This window comes from Callospermophilus lateralis, chromosome 5, assembly GCF_048772815.1.
Source record: "Callospermophilus lateralis isolate mCalLat2 chromosome 5, mCalLat2.hap1, whole genome shotgun sequence".
In the NCBI taxonomy this organism is placed as follows: Eukaryota; Metazoa; Chordata; class Mammalia; order Rodentia; family Sciuridae; genus Callospermophilus; species Callospermophilus lateralis.
This window is the reverse complement of record NC_135309.1, coordinates 144,226,679-144,246,232: the sequence shown is the minus strand read 5'-3', so window position 1 is coordinate 144,246,232 and position 19,554 is coordinate 144,226,679. Positions and strand designations below refer to the sequence as shown.

General features: G+C 40.5%; 1 protein-coding gene across 3 annotated transcripts in view; it reads left to right on the top strand.

Annotated features, from left to right (window-relative positions):
* Positions 1–19,554, top strand: part of Adamts12 (ADAM metallopeptidase with thrombospondin type 1 motif 12) — a 306,637-nt gene that overhangs the window by 264,479 nt on the left and 22,604 nt on the right. For all 3 annotated transcript variants that reach the window (XM_076857360.2, XM_076857358.2, XM_076857359.2), the window contains 3 exons: positions 3,538–3,690; positions 11,864–12,043; positions 15,271–15,414. In XM_076857360.2, coding sequence (XP_076713475.2) covers positions 3,538–3,690; positions 11,864–12,043; positions 15,271–15,414 — 477 coding nt within the window. The remainder of the gene's footprint in view (positions 1–3,537; positions 3,691–11,863; positions 12,044–15,270; positions 15,415–19,554) is intronic.

Below are 19,554 nucleotides of genomic sequence, written 5' to 3'. Positions count from 1 at the left end.
CACCTCCATACTCTCCCTTCTCCAGTCTTCACCCTATTGTAAGAGATATAAGACTACCAATCTAAAAGGACTGTCTGAATGGTTCTGAACTTCTGCTCACAAAATCTTTGATGTTTCCTTATTACATACCAAATCAGATAAAATTCATGCTCACCTAGCATCAGCACCCTTCATAGCCTCACATGATCCAGCTTTCTCCTTACAGCCTCCTCCCTGTCTTCAACACATATAGACTGCTCAGTTTCCTTTAAACTGCTGTCTGTCCAGTACAGTGCTTTTATGCATGCTGTTTCCTCACTGGAATTTCTGCCCCCTCCTCCTTTGCCTCTTCATATCCTAGCTGTTCTTCAGGATCAGGCTTCCTCTTCCATAAAACTTTTGTGATTCCTAAACAAGGAAGTAATTTCCAAAGTTCCTTAGGCTTTGGTCTGAAATCTCTCTTAGGATGTCTTCCAGTTCCTCATCTTTAAAAAGGCTGTCCAAGGCCCTCATTGTACATAACACATCTCTTTTACCAACTGTGATTTCAAAATTTAAGTCATTAATGCCCAAACCAAAGTACCACTGTTAAATGGCATAAAGTGTGAAACTGGACTTTCTGGACTTGAAAACTGACTCATGTATAAACTGTACCTTTGCACTCTGCCTCAGTTTCCCCATCAGTAAAGTGTGGATGATGATAATGCCTGACTTTATAAGATAGTTATGAGATATAAGGAGTAGCTGTTTGTAAGGCACTCAAAAGAGCATGAGTCACATGGTAGCAGTCAGGGAGTGTTTGCTCTGATCTGTATTTGCAAAACAGATACAAGACTTAGATGCTGTGTGCACTGTGCATGGCTTTGGCTCTTATTTTGACAGAAATTCCCCTCTCGTTGAATTTGTTCCTTATTCAGCCACATCCCTTGGGCCAATCAGTTGAAAGTAAGCTGTATAGTCATGCAGAAGGAAAGTGACAGCACAATTTTCCACAGCATTTCAAAGCAGTTTTCTCATGATGCCCACGTGACCCTCAGTATTAGTTCCAGCTCTCAGTACCCCAGTACCTGCTCTTTGACCTGATCAATTGGTTGCTTCAGGGTCACTAGCTATGACATGGGTGTTTCCTGGGACAAAATGAAGTTGTCCCTCAATCTCTTCAGGATACTCTTTTCTTCTCCCATCTCCCCCTCTCAATTTAAAAGTAATTTAATGTAAGTAAAAAATCTAAATGCCAGAATCTCATATTTATTTACCTTTGGACTATTGATTGTGGCTTTGGCTGGTTTACCTGGCTCTCTTTTCTGTGGGCGATATCCTCCGGCAGGTAGCCTGAGTTTATTTTCATGGCAAGGCAGGGGTCCAAGAGCAAAAAGATCTTTCAAGAATTAGCACAGTATCATCCTCTGTATTCTATTGACCAGAGCAAATCACAAGAATATCCCTAATTCAAAAGCTGAGGAAACAGATCACATCTCTTGATGAGGGAAGCTGCAAAGTACCTCTATAAAGAGCATGTGCAAGAGGAAGTGTGAACAGTGCAACCATTGGTGCAATCAATGCACAATGTGGTCAGCGCTGTTCAACTGTTAGCATCTTTACCGTGCACATGCATAATATCTTGTAAAGGGAAAGTGCTAGGAACTTCTGAAAGATACAAATCTTATCCTAATGAATTTTAAGGAGAAGAGACTGCCTCTATAAATGAGCCTTTGGATAAAAACATAGGCTTTTTGTTATTCTTCCCTTTCTGTGATTGTACAATTAATCTACTATAAGATAAACTCTTCCTATGTTTATGAGAGTTCCTACTGAGAACTCTTATTGTGTTGCATTTGTGTTATAACACAGAGGTTACACAAAAGTGAAACAGGAAATTATAAGAAGGGTGAGGGTGCAACAAAAGATACGTAAGTCTTCTCTTGATTTATATAACTCGAAAGAGACTTTTCAAGATAGAACTTCCTGAGCTACCAACCCTTTTCTACATTAGCTCAAAACTGTGTTTTATGTGTTCAGAAATCCCCCTTCTAAGGATAAGCAGGAAAGGGAATGCAAGAAAAATTAACACTATGAAAGAATTAGGCACATAAAATGGAAGAATTATGGGAGGAAAATAACTGTATAAACTTAAAGGTGACCAAGCTAAATCTGAGATATTTAAAAATTATAAATAAATTGCACAAAGGTGACTGGTTTATTCATCATCAGTGGATCAAGCAATGATACAGTGTCATCTTTAGAAGACCCCACATGGTCTGAGAGTCAACAGCATCAGCAGCATCCCATGTGAGCTCATTAGAACTGCAGATTGACAGCCCCACCACTGACCTACTGAATCTGAACCTGCCTTTAGCAAGGTACTCAGGTGCCTCTTAAAAACACTAGAGTTTGAGAAGCACTGCTATAACAGAACCATACTGGATTGTGGAGGCAGAAAACTTCAACTTACTCCTCGGGCAAGCCATCTCCCTAAGCTTTGCTTTCTTTTTCTACACTATAATAATGGCATCTATATCACAGATGTATCATGAAAAGGAATTAATGAGATAACATCAGTGCAGTGTTAGACGTGAAGCAAGAGGCAGATGCTTGGTTCTGACATCCACTCTGAACAGCATCGGTATGAAATGTGGCCGTGGGCCTGTTGCCCCTGAGGCATTCATGCCAGGATAATTTTTTAAAGGAAGTTTATTTCCATTTGCATTGAGATTTCCTCCATCCAGAAGTCAAGGATTCTCAACTCTGATTACTTATTAAAAATAACTGTGGAATCTCCATACTGCTTTCCAGTTGGCTGCACCACTTTGCAGTCCCACCAGCAATGTGTGCCTTTTCCCCCACATCCTCACCAGCACTTATTGTTGTCTGTACTCTTGATAACTGCCATTCTGACTGGAGTGAGGTGAAATATTAGAGTACTTTTGATTTGAATTTCTCTAATACCTAGAGATGTTGAACATTTGTCATTATATTTGTTGATCGAATGGATATTTTCTTCTGAGAAGTGTCTGTTCAGCTCCTTTAGCCCATTTATTGATTGGGTTGTTTGGTTTTTTCAGTGTGAAGTTTTTTGAGTTCTTTCTATAATCTGGAGATTAGTGCTCTATCTGAGGTACATGTGGCAAAAATTTGCTCCCAAAATGCGGTTCTCTCTTCACCTCATTGATTGTTTCTTTGTTGAGAAGAAGCTTTTTAGTTTAAGTCCATCCCATTTATAAATTCTTGATTTTATTTCTTGTGCTTTAGGAGTCCTTGTTAAGGAAGTTGGGGCCTAACACAACATGATTAAGATTTGGGCCTACTTTTTCCTCTGTCAGGCATTGGGTCTAATTCCTAGGTCCTTGATCCACTTTGAGTTTGGGGGAAATTTTTTTTTTTTAATATTGATCCCAAGGCTTCAGACCCATTCAGACCCATTCAGGCCCATTATTGGCATCGTTCTGTGGGCAATCTTAGCCTCTAGAACAGGGAATCCCTCCCTGCAGGGTCCCAGTCATGGGTGTGTCTGAGGAAGCCATCCTCAGCCTGTCTTCTCTTTTCCCATCCCTGCCGCAGTGTTCCACCACCTGTGGGCTGGGGGCTTACTGGAGAAGTGTGGAGTGCAGCACCCAGATAGACGCTGACTGTGCGGCCATCCAGAGGCCTGACCCTGCGAAGAAATGCCACCTTCGCCCATGTGCCGGATGGAAAGTGGGAAACTGGAGCAAGGTAATCTACCAGGCTGGGTCCGGGGTGGGCGGAGGAATCTTCTGTAAGTATTTGCTAAAGTTGGTTTCTCTCCTTCCTTCCCACATTTTTCATTCTTCTCTGCCTCTTTTCTTTTATGAAATCATGCGTGGGTAGTCACAGGATTACCATGGGCCTGATTCAAGTTACCCAAAAGTCTTAGAACTGCACAGTTTTTATTAGCTCGCATGTTTTTGCCTGCATGTCCTTTCTCTTACAAAATAAACTAGAATTAAAAGTTAAATTTGTATAATCAATTGCTTTGTCCAGCACGTAGCACTATTTCATTATACTGCTAAATTATTTCAATTTAGAAAGTATAAAGAATAATTATATATTATCATATATATAATTAAACTATGGCTCAGCACCTCTTCACAAAACAACCCTACAGGTTTAATCTGCCAGACTTAAAAATGAAAAAAAAAAAAAGCCAAGGCATAAAGAATAATTTGTTCTTTAAAAGTATATTCACAGGGGGCTGGGGTTGTAGCTCAGTGGTAAAGTACTTGCCTAGCCTAGCCTATATTTTATTTATTTATTAAAAATAAATAAATAAAATATAGGTATCCATCCATCTACAACTAATATATATATATATATATATATATATATATATATATATATATCTCATATATATATGAGACAAATATTTTTTAAAAAGTATTGAAGTGTGATTTTTTTTTTTCCATCCTTGTTAATGACTATGGTTATTCAATTCACTGAGCTGTTTTCACAGTCTCTGGTGAAAAGTATGGGTCAATTTTCCAACTATCTAGCCTTGATGATTTGGGGCACTAACCAATTCCAACCTGCCTGTCACTCAGGATTGGAGCTGAGCCGGCCCCAGAGATACACTGGGGCTACCAGACACTGGCCAGGCAGGAAGAGTAGAAATGTGAGCTGTGCATATGCCCTCCATATAGGATTCTCTGTAGGTCCCTGTCTACTCTTCAAGGAAACAATCCTCCTTGACAGCTGAGACATAGGAAAATAGAAAAAGAAAAATTACCCAGGGAGATTGCGGATGCTACTGATCTTCTGTTAATGTCTTCAACTAATGGACTATTTGTGTCTCCAAACAGGACCATGAGGTGTCTCATCAGACATCTCTGGTTCACCTGGGACATGGGATGTCACTGATCTGCTTTAGGACTCTTCCTGCACAGTAAAATCTTGATTTGGGGGAAGAAAGAGAGAGTGGCCTGCTCCTTTGATACCTGTCAACCTCCCTGTTCCTGTTTCTTTGCCATTTTTCTCTCAAGAATGATAAAATATAGGTATTGGTCCATCTACAACTAATATGCAGGTTCTTTTCCCTTTCTCATCTCAATCATAACAAACTCAGGATCCAGCAAGGACTGGATGCTTGCCTATAGATTCTCTTCCATATCCAGAAAATTCTCAAGAAATATTTTATATCCCTGACCTTGCAAAATGTTGGTCAATTCCTAAGTTCCACTCTCACTTCACTGGGATAATCATTTCCTTAGAAATTGCATGGGCCAAACATTATTCTAAATGGAGAAAAATTGAAAGCATTCCCACTAAAAATTGGAACAAGGCCAGGATGCCCTCTGTCACCATTTTTATTCAACATTGTCCTTGAAACTCTATCCAGAGCAATTAGAAAAAAGAAATTAAAGGGATATGAGTAGGAAAAGAAGAACTCAAACTATCCCTATTTGCAGATGATATGACTATACTTTAGAAGACTAAAAAAATTCTGCCAGGAAATTTCCAGAACTCATAAAAGAATTCATCAAAATAGCAGGATATAAAATTAACACCTACAAATCAAACACATTCCTATACATGGTGATGAATCTACAGAAAGAGAAATTAAGAAAACTACCCCATTCACAATAGCCTCAAAAAATAAAATATTTGGGAATCAATCTAACAAAAGAGGTGAAAGACCTCTATGATGAAAACTACAGAACACTGAAAAAAAAGAAATTGAAGAAGAACTTAGAAGATGGAAACATCTTTCATGCTCTTGGATAGGCAGAATTAATATTGTCAAAATGGCCCATACTACCAAAAGTGCTATACAGAGTTAATGCAATTCTTATTAAAATCCCAATGACATTCTTCATAGAAGTAGAAAAAGCAATTATGAAATTCATTTGGAAAAATAAGGGATTCAGAATAGCCAAAGCAATCCTTAACAACAAAAGTAAAGCAGGAGGCATCACAATACCAGACTTTATTTTTTTTTAATTAATTTTTATTGTAGGTTGTTCAAAACATTACATAGTTCTTGATATATCATATTTCACACTTTGATTCAAGTGGGATATGAGCTCCCATTTAAATTATACTACAGAACTGTAGTAATAGAAACAGCATAGTGTTGGCACCAAAACAGACATGTAGACCAATGGTACAAAATAGAAGACACAAAGACAAACCCACATAAATATGGCTATCTCACATTCAACAAATGATGCTGGGAAAACTGGAAATCCATGTATATCAAAATTAAATTAAATGCCATTCTCTCACCATGCACAAAACTCAAAGTGGATCAAGTACATAGGCATTAGACCAGAGACCCTGTGCCTGAAGAGAAGAAAAAGTAGACCCAACTTTACATCATGTCTGCTTAAGAACTGTCTTCCTTAACAAGACTCCTAAAGTACAAGAAGTAAAATCAAGAATCAATAAATGGGATGGATTCAAACTAAAATGCTTCTTTACAGAAAATGAAACAATCAAGAATGTGAAGAGAGAGCCTACAAAATGGGCAAAAATTTTTGCCACTTGCACCTCAGATAGAGCATTAATCCCCAGCAGATATAAAGAACTCAAAAAACTTAACACCACAAAAAACAAGCAACCCAATCAATAAATGGGCTAAGGATCTGGAACAGTCTGTTCACAGAAGAAGAAATGCACTCAGTCAACAAATATGTGGAAAAATGTTCAACACCTCTAACAATTAGAGAAATGCAAGTTAAAACAGAGTAAAGATTTCATCTCACTCCTATCAGAATGGCAATCATCAAGAATATAAGCAACAATAAATATTGGCAAGGACGTGGGGGAAAAGGTACACTCATACATTGCTGGTAGGACTGTAAATTTGTGCAACCTCTATGGAAAGCAGTATGGAGAGTCCTCAGAAATGGTGGAATGGAGCCACCATTTGATCCAGCTATCCCACTCCTCAGTTTACACCCAGATGACTTAAAATCAGCATACTACAGTGACGCAGCCACATCAATGTTTATAGCAGCACAACTCACAAAAGCTAAACTATGGATCCAAACTAGGTGCCCTTCAAAAGATGAGTGGAAAAGGAAAATGTGGTATGTATACACATGGACTATTATTCAGCCATAAAAAAGAACAAAATTATGGCATTTGCCAGTAAACAGATGAAACTGGAGAATATTATGCTAAGTGAAATGAGCCAATCCCCAAAGACCAAAGGCCAAATGTACTCTCTTAGATGCTAACTTCACAGTAAGTGGGAGGGAAGGTAGGAAAGAATAGAAGTACTTTGGAGTAGAAAAGGGGGAATTAAGGGAGGGGATGGGGAATGGAAATAAGAAAGTATGTAGAATGATCAGATATTAATATCTTACGTACATATATGATTATATAACCAATATGATTCTACATCATGTACAACCAGAATAGTGAGAAGTTATACTCTACATATGTATGCTATGTCAAAATACATTCTACTATCATATATAACTTACTTATCAGAACAAATTTTTTTAAAGTAAACAGAAGAAATTACATGGGCCATAGAAAGAGTAGATGCATGAAATACTTTGCACTTTGAAAAGATTAACGTCAGCCTAAGGAATTCTAGCTGGTGTAAAACCCTCAACAAGAGATTGGGGAGTTTATCTCTGGGGTCAGACCACCTCAGGAAGGTTCTGCTGGCTGGCACCTCCCTTGTTTTCCTCTCCCTCTGCCTCTCTCTACCTATTCAGATGCAGATATATTGATTTACTGTAAAATTCCAAGTGGTTTTATAGGTGTTCTCTTTGCCATATCATCAAATTCTGCCGGGCTTTGGTAACCTCCATATCTAAAATATAATCCTCAAAGTCACTGCATTCCTACCAGCAAAGAAAGTTATAGAACAACTTTGTTCATGGTAAAAGAGGTTCCAGCAAACCCTGGACAAGTGTGTGAGCTCTAGCTGAAGGGTAGGGCTGGCTATTAGGCATTCCCTGACCTCTGGCTCCTTGGACAGGAGTGGAAGGGACAGGAGACTGGTAGACAGGTGATAGTGAGAGTAAGTCCTATCAATGGAACATTGGCCAGGGAAGGGTTTGCTCCTCAATCCTAAGCAGACACGGTGTTCAAAGTGTCCATGAACTTTAGAGGACTTTACCTACCGGTGGATACCAGCACTCCTCAAGTACTACCATGTGCCTAGCATTGCACAGAAGCATTAGATACACAGTTTCATTATGACCCCCAATATAGGGCTTTATAATTCACCCTGAGGAAACTAAAGCTCACTAACATATACTTGATTATGAAGTTTATGCTGCATAATCTCAATTCTATTGAAACCATTGGGTAGGGGGTATATGGTCAACTTCAGTTACAGCTTGTTAGAAGGAAATATGGCATAATAAACATGTGCATCAGTTGCATGACACATGCCAATTTCAGAACAAGAAGATTTGTATGGGGGGGGTATGATTCTTGTGATGGGAAAAATGTAGTAAGCAACAAAGATAAGTTTGAATAATCCTAATTTGGATTTGACACTAAAAGTGTGTGTCATCCACAGTTCTACACATTTCCTGATAGAATATTTTGGATGTTTTTTCCAAAGTCCTGCAAACTGCTGATTTGACAACCCCCTTATTATCTTTCTTAGAATGAGCACTGCCCTTTGCATATTCAAGTCTAACAGATCTTGATCATTTCTGAAATGAATCAGGAAGAGTTTTACATTTTTCTTGGAATGATCTGCCTTCCCCCAGGAAGGACAAGAGGCAAATTGCAATTTTATTTTCATAATACTTGATTTTATTATCTTTATAAGTAACAACCTTTGATTATAGCCTAAAGTTTTGTATATTTGTCTGATTTACTCTAATCCTTGTCTCCAAGTTTCTTTGATTTGCAGATTATCTGTGGTGTTGCTACATTAATAAATCTGAATTTTTCCAAATTAAAAATGGGGAGATAGGCTTTGTCTTCCTAAATAGAGAGATGCCCCTCATTTTATTCATAGTTCCTAGAAACTATATTAATATGGTCAAAACATAGAATTGCATGTGATAGTGGAGCTTCTGTCCCCAGAAGGCAAAAACTGAGTAGAAGGAAGGTGAATGATAAAATCATGGCATTTGCTCTCCTCTTGATATAAGTTGTTGTGTGTTTAAACCATCACACCCTCTTGACACCTCTAAGCAGTTTAGATTAAGGGAACCCTGAGGAGAAATGGTTAGAGGATTGGCAATTAAATGGAAGCTTTTAGAATCACAGGAAGCATGACCCCCAAACCACTGAGGTTCAAATCACAAAGCCCTCATGGTGGCCTCTATCCCTCCATCTTTGCCCTTCCCTACCCTCTGCTCACATTTGACCTACTTGCTGTGCCCAGACAGACTGTGTTGTTCCATAGCACTGTGCCCGGTTATCATATACTTATCCTATAAGGTTCAGCTTGAGCCCCAACTCCCTTTCTTGGCTTTGTCAGGTGAAATTGAGCACCTCCTACTGCGTATCCTCACAGGATCATGAACAACTTGTAGGATAGACTGGGAATAACAATGGGGGGGACTGGAGATTGAACCCAAGGGTACTTAATCATGGTAGGATATAATCTTCATCACTTCTACTTATGTATGTCACTCCTCCCACCCTCTATTGTAAACCACCTAAGTAGAGATACACAACTTGGAACATAGTAAGTGATCAGTAATTGGGAGGGAGGGAGAGAAGGTGATTAAATTTGGTGCTGTTCAACTTAGAATGTTTGGAATGCATCTTTGATTTTAATGATATTATGAATGTGTTTAGCGTAAGTAAATGAGTAGAAAATGTTTTTTTTTTCTTTATTCTTGCCTAGTATTTGGCATGTAACTTAATTTACAACAGAATTCAAATCCATTGATCCCATGTACTTATGACATTCAAGAAGGTTGGGATAGTTTAGGAACCAATTCATCCTCCTTTAAACACCAGTGGAAAAATGGAAGTGATTAATCCACAGTCATGTTGCCACTTGGGACCCATAAATGAATGCCATCTGTTGACCTTCTGATCCTCTGTTCATTAACTTTGTGGTACTTATCTGAACACTATATGGATCCAATGTAGAAAGAGTATCAGAATGACTTCGTAATAAAACATATTACAAGAAAGAAACATTTGGCTTTATTTCTGTCAGTGACTCCTGTAAGCTAAGGGTATTTATCAGTCTAAGTCAATCTGGTTTAGAAGTCATATCAGTTACTTAATAAAACATTTTGTGATTACTAAGCCCATGAGCTGCTAATAAACTGGTTTTGTATGTGTTTTTTCTTTTGAAACAACAGTATATATAATAGAGGTCCGATTCATTAAATCTTTGTTTATGTATTTCATTACATTTGATTTATTTTAATTGTCAATATTTGTTTTATTTATGATATATTTTAGCTTGAAGTTATGTTATTATAGGTGGATGTAAATATAGGTTAGGTATTTTGCAAAAACAAAGAAATCATATCAGTTTAAAAAATTGATGTGGTAACTGAAAACCTATCAGTTTTGTTTGACTGCAACAGGGTGTTAAGCCAATCTTTCTGTTCCCATTATCCAGGTTGCCCAGTCTGGTCCTAGTTAGGAAACCAGGAATACAATGACCTTCTAGAATAGTAAGAAAATGAATGTAACAATTGGTATTCAACACAAAAGAGCAAAAAAAGAAAACATTAGAAGTGGAGTAATTCAATATGCTACCATTTTCCTCTTGCTAACCTAATCAGAGGCTCTTTTGAAAATAGAATAGGGAAGTCATCAATTTAGTGAGTTTCTTCCATTACTGACTTCAACATATTAGTGTATTTCATTTTCCATTACATGTGAATATGCTTTTGGCAAAAGAAGAACGTTAATTTGAAAAATAAATTTAGGAATAACAGATTATAGCAACAAATAAGAAAACAAACCCCATTTTACACTTAATGTCTTGTAAAATTCCCTTTTCCTAATAAAGAGGCTTCTTGTTTTAACCATGTGCTATTTTCCAGAATCTGTTTTGTCAGTCAAATGACTGTTTTGGTGGGTATTATTAGCATGCTTTCTCTTTTGTTTTACAGCTAATTTTAATTTGGAAGCTACTTTTATTCTCTTTGTGCTCATTGCATGGCAGGAGAATGAACTTCTTAATTTGTGTATTTAGGGGACTATCTGGCAAGTGTAGATTATTTCCAAAAAGGTAAACACACTTGATTTATGAAAGCATTAGAGCCTCCATGTGCCCTTGTGTCCCATGGGCCATGTCTTCCCATGTTACAGACCAAGATTTGAGGTCAGGTGACACGGTACAGTCACTTAGGGAGTAGAAGAAGGGGAAGTCATATTGGGGAATCTACTCTCCTGAAAGGTCTTGAGGGATTTTCTTTCCCCAACCACAATCCTACAATCGTGGCTATTCCACCATAGTCAAAAGGAGAGTTTCACCTCCCCACCCCGCCCCCTGCAGAAAGCTTAGGTGGCTGACTCCTTTACCTGAAATGAATATAGATGTCCAGTGGGAGTGACAACCCCCTGAGACACACTATGCCAGCAGGCACTCCCGACTCCAATATCCATAATCTTGCAACAGCCTGTGAGGTAACAGTTAGGTGTTAATCCCAATTTGCAGAGTCACTCCATTGCTGTGAGTCACAGCATTTCTGTGACTTATCCAAGGGCTCACAATTAGTGAGCCACAAAACTGAAATTCTCACCCACTCCTGCCAGACGTCTAAACCCTCAGACTTCTGTGCATGTGTGTTCTGACTCTGGGAACCCCGACTACGGGAGCTGCTCCTGTGATGCCCTCTATGTGGCATGTAAAGGAAAACAGGGCTCAGAGTCCTAAGCACTCTGCACAATTGGAAGCCTGGAACCTGTATGATGGAGGGAAATGGAGGCCTGTTTGCCAAGGACCCTGGTCTTATTTTTGCTCTCCCCACAGTGTTCCCGAAACTGCAGTGGAGGCTTCAAGATCAGGGAGATTCAGTGCGTGGACAGCTGGGACCATCACCGGAGCCTGAGACCCTTTCACTGCCAGTTCCTGGCCGGCATTCCTCCCCCTCAGAGCATGAGCTGTAATCTGGAGCCCTGTGAGGAGTGGCATGTGGAACCCTGGAGTCAGGTATGAGCCCTACCCCCAAATAAGGACACACAGCATGCAAGCTGGCAGACCGTGAATCTCTGCTACCATGTGAGTCTAGGGGAGGGGGGAGACCACACCTGCATCATGCCCGTGACTGGCCTCCATTCAGGGACCCCACACTGTATGGGGGAAACCGGGCGGTCAGACACTTTCAGGAGCTGAAAGAGTTCCTTTGAGGAGATGGTACGGTGTGGTTCCAACCATGACAGTGCAGTATTTCATTACAACCTGATCTTTCAGTGGATGTATTGGGTAACTGGGGTCTCTGCTAGGAATTAACAAAATGGAACGATTTGAACAAAGACCACTTTGATGAGAGCCATTTAGGACCGAACCTCCCATACCTGTCTGAGGCTTTGCAGACAGGCTGGGAGTAATGATCAGATCCTTTCCACAGTGTAATTTTAGTTTCATCTCTCCGTGAAATGCCCAGATCATTATTTGCACAAATAAAAAAAAAAAAGTGCATGTATCCTTTTTCTAAATGAGGTCTCTTGCTGTGCTGTGTCTTGGTTTTACTTTGACATGTGAGAACAAGGCTGTTATTTTTTGGTGAAGTATGATGATCTCGTTTTCCAATAGTTTAAAAATACACTCAATTACACCCACACATGGTAAGAAGACATTTTTTTAAAAAAAGCAGAGCATATATTGAGTGTGTCCATGGGGTTTGTATATTACCTACATTATTTGGTTTAATTCTCATAATGACCTGGATGACCACTTATAGATAAAAACATTAAGACTCAGAGAGGTTGAGGAATCTACCTGAGGTTGTACAACTAGAAAATAAATGAAGTAGTAATTCAGATTATCAGGGAGACTCCAATTCCTGTGCAGTGAGCACTGAGCAAAGAGTGAACTGAGGAAAATGGGACTTTATATCTATTTCAGAGGAACCTACCACATGTCATGGAAAGGGAGGTAGAGAAGCACAACCTGAGGATACAAAGTTAGTGTCAAAGGTTGTGGAAGGCTAAGCACCCAGGAGCTACTTAGCGCCCATCAGGCCAAGCACCCATACTGATTCTTGAGAATCTGGGCCACTATCTGGTGTTTTCTGGGGCAGTAGTCACCATTGTTTCCTCTTTTCCCCCTTCCCTGCCAAGTACCTGAGTACCGGCTTCCCCCCTGCTCTGGACCCAGACCTCCAAGCTCTCCATATGTGCTAAGGCTGGCCTAGACCTGTTCAGTTGAAACTTCTGGATCCTAGAATTTACAGAGGAACTTATATTTCCTGGTCAGAGAAATGGCATTTTCAGGTTATCAAAGATGAGCAACCAGATCTTTCTGGTTATGGAAAAGATCTATTCTTTATTCTTCCTTGAAGCTTCCGGGAGCTGCAACCATCAGTCTGTTCCCTGAAGGCTCCTACCATCCTCCTTTCTAAATTTCTCTGTTCTGAGCAAACCACAGGTTGGAAGAGCTATCCGAAGGAACAGAAGGGTTGTGAAATTTAAAAGTCAGTTGAGAACCAGGAGTACTAGGACTCAGCATCTTTAGAAACTTTTCCTGGACCATCACAATTGCTGGTCTGCCTCACAGCACTGTCTAGTGGACTGTTCAGGACCTGTTTGGTAAAGGTCAGCCAGTGCAGACTTCCTACATGGTAGATGTACTTTAGCTGTGGGAACATCTCTACATCAGTGTAGCCATGAAGTGTTGGCATGCTTCACCATCTCCAGGAAAGCTTTTCAGTGCACAGATGGAAGGGCGCCATCCCCAAGTGCACAATTTGGGAACCTCAGTTAGAACCTGAGAGTTTGCATTTGTAACAGGTACCCAGAAGATGCTGAAATTGCTGGTCGGAGAACCACTGATCCACATTTTCTTTGCCCCATTTTTCTGGAGGTTACTTGGCTAGGTGTCTCTGAGATGATGTGCACATATGTAGGTACATGTGATTCCAGATGTGTGATTGTTCTCCTTTACTCCTCAGATAGGGTTGAAAACTGACTGGGTAAAGGAGAAAAATCCAGGCTGTGAAAGCGATATATTGAGTACAGAAGGCTAATTGCAAATAATTTCCTTGTTGTCTGTTATTATCATACACATAGTGCCTGCTGTGATGGGCATGAGGTTGACAAGACAACCATAGTTTTGTTTTTGTTGGTTATTGTTACACCCATACCACAGCTAAGTGATTCAAAGTGCTTTTCAAAGATTCTTAGCGAATTATTTAATTTCCTCTTAGAAATGTCATGAAAAATAAACAAAATGTCCTATCAAATTATTTTAGTGAACAAAACTCTGACATGTTTCAGAAGCACAACCCTTCAGAAATCCAACTGACCATCTTGATTTTATTTTGTGAGCATTACAGCCCAGCCATCAGAATCCTAAACAAATTCATGAACTTCATTAGTCCTAATAGGGAGACATTTAATTCTAAGGCTGTATGTAATGCAAAAGGAAGACTGCATCAGTTTTGATAGGAAGTAGTAATTCAAATATCAGGGAGACTCCAATTCCTGTGCAGTGGGCACTGAGCAAAGAGTGAACTGAGGAATTGTATTATACACCTTTTGGGCTTTAATCTTCACCTTTTGGGCTGCCAGAGTTGACTATCATAAAAACATCTAAATTTCATATTTTGGTTTCTAGACACTTAGGCCAGAAGGGAAAATGCAGATAGCATAATGTCCATTCTGGAAAGATCTCTCATTTAAGTTTTTAACCAAAATTCTTCCCTTTTGGCATACTGCTTGACATTAGACTACTTGGCATCTTCTGATTTTTCTCTTCCTCTTATCTTCAAGATTCCCTTCAGCCGCCCTCCTTCTCTTTAGTTTTGTCTCACATTGTTGCTTTAAGTAACTGGAGTGATCAGCTGGGCACGTTGGCACATACCTGTAATCCCAGCTGCTCAGGAGGCTGAGGCAGGAGGATCTTGAGTTCAAAGCCAGCCTCAGCAACTTAGGAAGGCCCTAAGAAACTTAGTGAGACCCTGTCTCTAAATAAAATATAAAAAGGGCTGGGGATATGGCTGAGTGGTTGAGTGCCATTGGGTTCAATCCCCAGTACCAAAAAAAAAAAAAAAAGTAACTGGAGTGATCATTGAAAGGAACTTGCAAGGATGCTCCAAGTTCCAATGCAGACACTAATTTTTCTAATAATATACAATGAAAAAAAGCAGTAAAAACTGTTCTTGTCATTGAAAGTGTCACCACCTGATTTTACAGACTCATGCCTATATTGTGTATCAGTGTTCCAGGTCCTGTGGAGGCGGAATTCAGGAGAGAGGTGTGTCCTGTCCAGGAGGCCTCTGTGACTGGACAAAAAGGCCCCCATCAACTGTGCCCTGCAACAGGCAACCATGCTGTCACTGGACCACTGGGAACTGGGACCTGGTAAGAATTAGTTATGGACTCTGTTTAACTTCACAAAAGAAAGTAGTATTTGTTTTCTTTTGGTCATAAAAGTGATATATATTTATTTAAAATGGTGAACATATTCATTGATGTATGGTGCATTTCTGTGTATTTCAGTTTAGTACTCTTCTGCCATCTGATACTTCTAAGTCTGCTGAAAGCTGACTCACAGCTGCCCCAGGTCAATGTTTACTGTGTAGAGTTCAGAAGAGAAAAGATCAAATGCTTTCAAAAGAGAAAAAAAATCAAATACCAAAATTATTCCAGAAGCAAAAAGCCTAAGGAAAGGTTATTTTGGATTCCCTGGGGTTTTTTCCTTCCCCCCAGAGCCAGGAGGATTTTCCTATGTCCTAAAGCTTCAAATATGGTCTAATTTGGTTAGTGTCAGGCTTCTTGTCTGCCCACAGAGCAGTTTTCCAGATGGCCAGCATATTTAATGGAGAGGTAAACAAAGTAATTAAACTGAAAATGATAAAAATATTTATTATTCTCCTAAATTTTATTTATTGCATGAATAACGCCGTATCAATGATACTGAAAATAATGAAAATTCTTCCATAGGCGGATTTTGCTATCATTCTGATTTGTCTTACTTGGGTTTTCTAGGAAATAGAGTCTTTTTTTCTGAATTAAATCACATTGTTTGCATTTTTATTAAAAAAACAAAAAAAGTGGGGACTGGGGCTGGGGCTCAGTAGTAGAGTGCTCACCTGGCCTCCTGAGCCACTGGGTTCCAACCTCAGCACCACATAAAAGTAAATAAACAAAATAAAGGTATTGTGTTCATCTACAACATATATATATATGTATATATATATATATATATATATATACATATATATGTGTGTGTGTGTGTATATATATATATATATATATGAAGTATTTGTGTCAAAGTTACATTTTTGTTTATAATCAGATCTAATTTCTTATTGCTGAATAAGACAAGTTTTAAACTTTAAATAACTTAACTTTTTTATAAAAAAAAAGGTTTATTTATTTCTGCTATCAAAGAACAGAATTATGACAGTGTAATTTAACAATCCTACTTGGCTTCATTTTTAATTTTAAAATCAGGTAACACTTCATTCCATAAAACAGAATCAGTTTTCCTATGAGCCAAGCACTCCTCAAAAATAATTTTATGAGTTAACATCAGATTATTTATTTTCTTACACAAAATAAGGACAAGGGAACTTCACTGTTTCGCCAGTTGAGAATGGCTGTTCTCCCCGCAATCTAGATTTCTCTGGGAGGACCAGATGTGTCAGCTTGGTTTGATTGACTCCATGTTGTTTCCCCCCCCCCCCGGAATATTGTCTCTGTTGAAAAACTAGCTTCACAAAGAAGGTGGCAGCTGGCTTAAAAATAAGTCTTGGGCAGTGTGGTGTTATTTTCTGTCTCTGGGAGGGATCATCCGGTATCTGAGGCCTGGGGACAGAGGCAAAGTCCCCAGCCACCCATCCAGGAGATGTCACTCTCAGTAGCATCTGGTGTCCTGAACTTTGCTCGCCCAGGATGATGGTGGGTAAGGAGCAGAAGGTCACAGGGGCCCCCTGACCCTCTGGGAGACAGAGCTCTCCCTGGGCAGACCCCGGGGCTGAGGGTCAATGGCCAGGGGAGAATCATGTCAAGGACTCCCCGCCTGTGGTCCCTGAGGTCCTGGAGCAGGGATGTAGGAGGTAGCCAGCGCCATAAGACATCCCCATCCCCAGCCAGGCTGGGCACCTGGCTAAGCAAGGAGAAAGACCATGTCCCTCCTCATGACCTGGCCCCTGCGCCTGGTCGGGTGCCTGGAAGGGGAGGAAATGACGCCCGGGAAGGCCCGGAAGTGAGGCCACCGTCACATTCAAGTTCAGGGTGCGACAGCTCAGTCTGCCCCCCAACAGGCCCCATACTCAGCTCCCCTTCATGAGCCACGTCCCCTCTGAGAGTGAAGCCCTGCCCTTTATAGGCACAAGGACCCAAAGTTCCAGGGAACTTGTTTAGACCCTCAGATCCGGAAGTGCCTCAAGCGTCTTTGTTTAGGCCCCCGGATCCGGAAGTTCCTCAGACATCCATGTTTAGGCCCCTGGATCCGGATCCAGAAGTTTTAAAGGTGCACGTCCATGTTTAGGCCGTAGCATCCAGAAGTGCCTCAGGTGCACATCCATGTTTAAGCTCTAGGATCTGGAAGTTCCTCAGGTGTCCATGTTTAAGTCACCGGATCCAGAAGTTCCTCAGGCGTCCGTATTTAGGCCCATGGATCCGGGGGTTCCTCAGGTGCACGTCCATGTTTAAGCCCCCAGGTCCGGAAGTGCCTCAGGTGTCCATGTTTAGGCCCTTGGATCCGGAAGTTCATCAGGCACAGGTCCATGTTTAAGCCCCTGTATCAGGAAGTTCATCAGTCCTCCATGTTTAGGCGGTAGCAACCAGAAGTTCCTCAGGCATACATCCACGTTTAGGCCCCCAGATACGGAAGTTCCTCAGACATCCATGTTGAAGCCCCTGAATCCAGATCCAGAAGTTTCAAAGGTGCATGTCCACATTTAGGCACCATCCGGAAGTTCCTCAGGCGCACATCTGTGTTTCGGCCGTAGCATCCAAAAGTGCCTCAGGTGCATGTCCATGTTTAGGCCCCCAGATCCAGAAGTTCCTCAGGCATCCATGTTTAGCTCTAGGATCTGAAAGTGCCTCAGGTGTTCATGTATCTGGAAGTTCCTCAGGCGCAAGTCCATGTTTAAGCCCCTGGATCCCGGAAATAGAGTCTTAAGGCAAAATCTAACATGTTATTAGGAAATAAATGCCAAGGAAGCATCAGTAATAGGAAAGAGGAAGTAGGCAGAGAAGGAGGTTCCAATATGAAGTAGTGCATTACCTAACTGGCCAGCACTCAAGATGGGGGCAATTGACTGTTGGTTGTCATGTGAAGGTCTTCTAAAACCTCTGTGAACTCCTGCTGCTTGTGGCAGTTTACCCAAGGATAGGAAGAAAAAAAAAATAGAGTTATCTATTGGTTCCTGTCTCCCTTTGGTTAAAGAATCTTCCCGTAGAGGCCTATGTCCCTCTACTACTGAGTTGTCCATATTTAGGTACTGAATAGGTCTGTTCCTGTGTTAGTGAGCTTCACCACACTGTGACCAAAATACTGACCAGAATGACCTAGTGGAGGGAAAGTTGAGTTCAGCCCACAGTTCCTAAGGTTCAGTCCTGGTCAGCCATTGCTCTGGGCCTGAAGTGAGGCAGACATCATGGTAGAAGGGGATAGCAGAGGAGTGTTGCTCCATTAATAGCAGCCAGGAGGCAGAGAGAGGGAAGAGGCCACAGGGAAGATGCATCCTTCCAGGGCATGTTCCCAGGGACTTACCTCCTCTGGTCACATCCCACCTGCCTAGAGTTACCACCCAGTCAGTCCATTCAAACTAGGATAGACTGATTAGTTTATAACTCTCGTAATCCAATCACTTTACCTCTGAATTTTCCAACATTAACACAGGAGCTTTTGGAGGACACCTCATATTTAAACTATAACAATGTCACATGTCTCTTTGGCAACAAGAAAGCCCAGAATTGGGAGATGAGAGGCATAGCACAAACATGAGGTGCAGGTCAGTGCACATGCTTTTATGAAATTGGTTGCTACCTTCACTGGGACAGATCATAGGGCCAGGTGCTGGGAGACAGGAGGAGACAAAAAGAGAATCCTTATTTTCATAAAATATCCCATTCTTATGTGAATATATATTAATGGTTATACTTATGACATAGATGAATGCAATATTTTGGCCAACACAATGTCCCCAGATATTTTTCGTTTTATATACTCTTAGTAGTGATCATTATTCACAGCTATATACCTGCAAAGCCATAATCAGCTGGAATGTTGGTTCAAATCAGCAGGGCATTAGTAGCCAGACACATGAAACACAATAGGGTCGAATCTAACATTGTATTTATTTAGCTTCATAGAAACATACAAACAGGATTATATTAGATACAGCAGCCTCATCTCTTCAGGACGCTGTTATCCAAGACACAACCTCATTTGGTTCCTGACTAGTACAGAGTATTTGTGGTTGGCAAGGAATTAAAGCCACGATGTGCAAAGATCACTTGGCACAAAGAAGCCTCAACCTTAGTTTC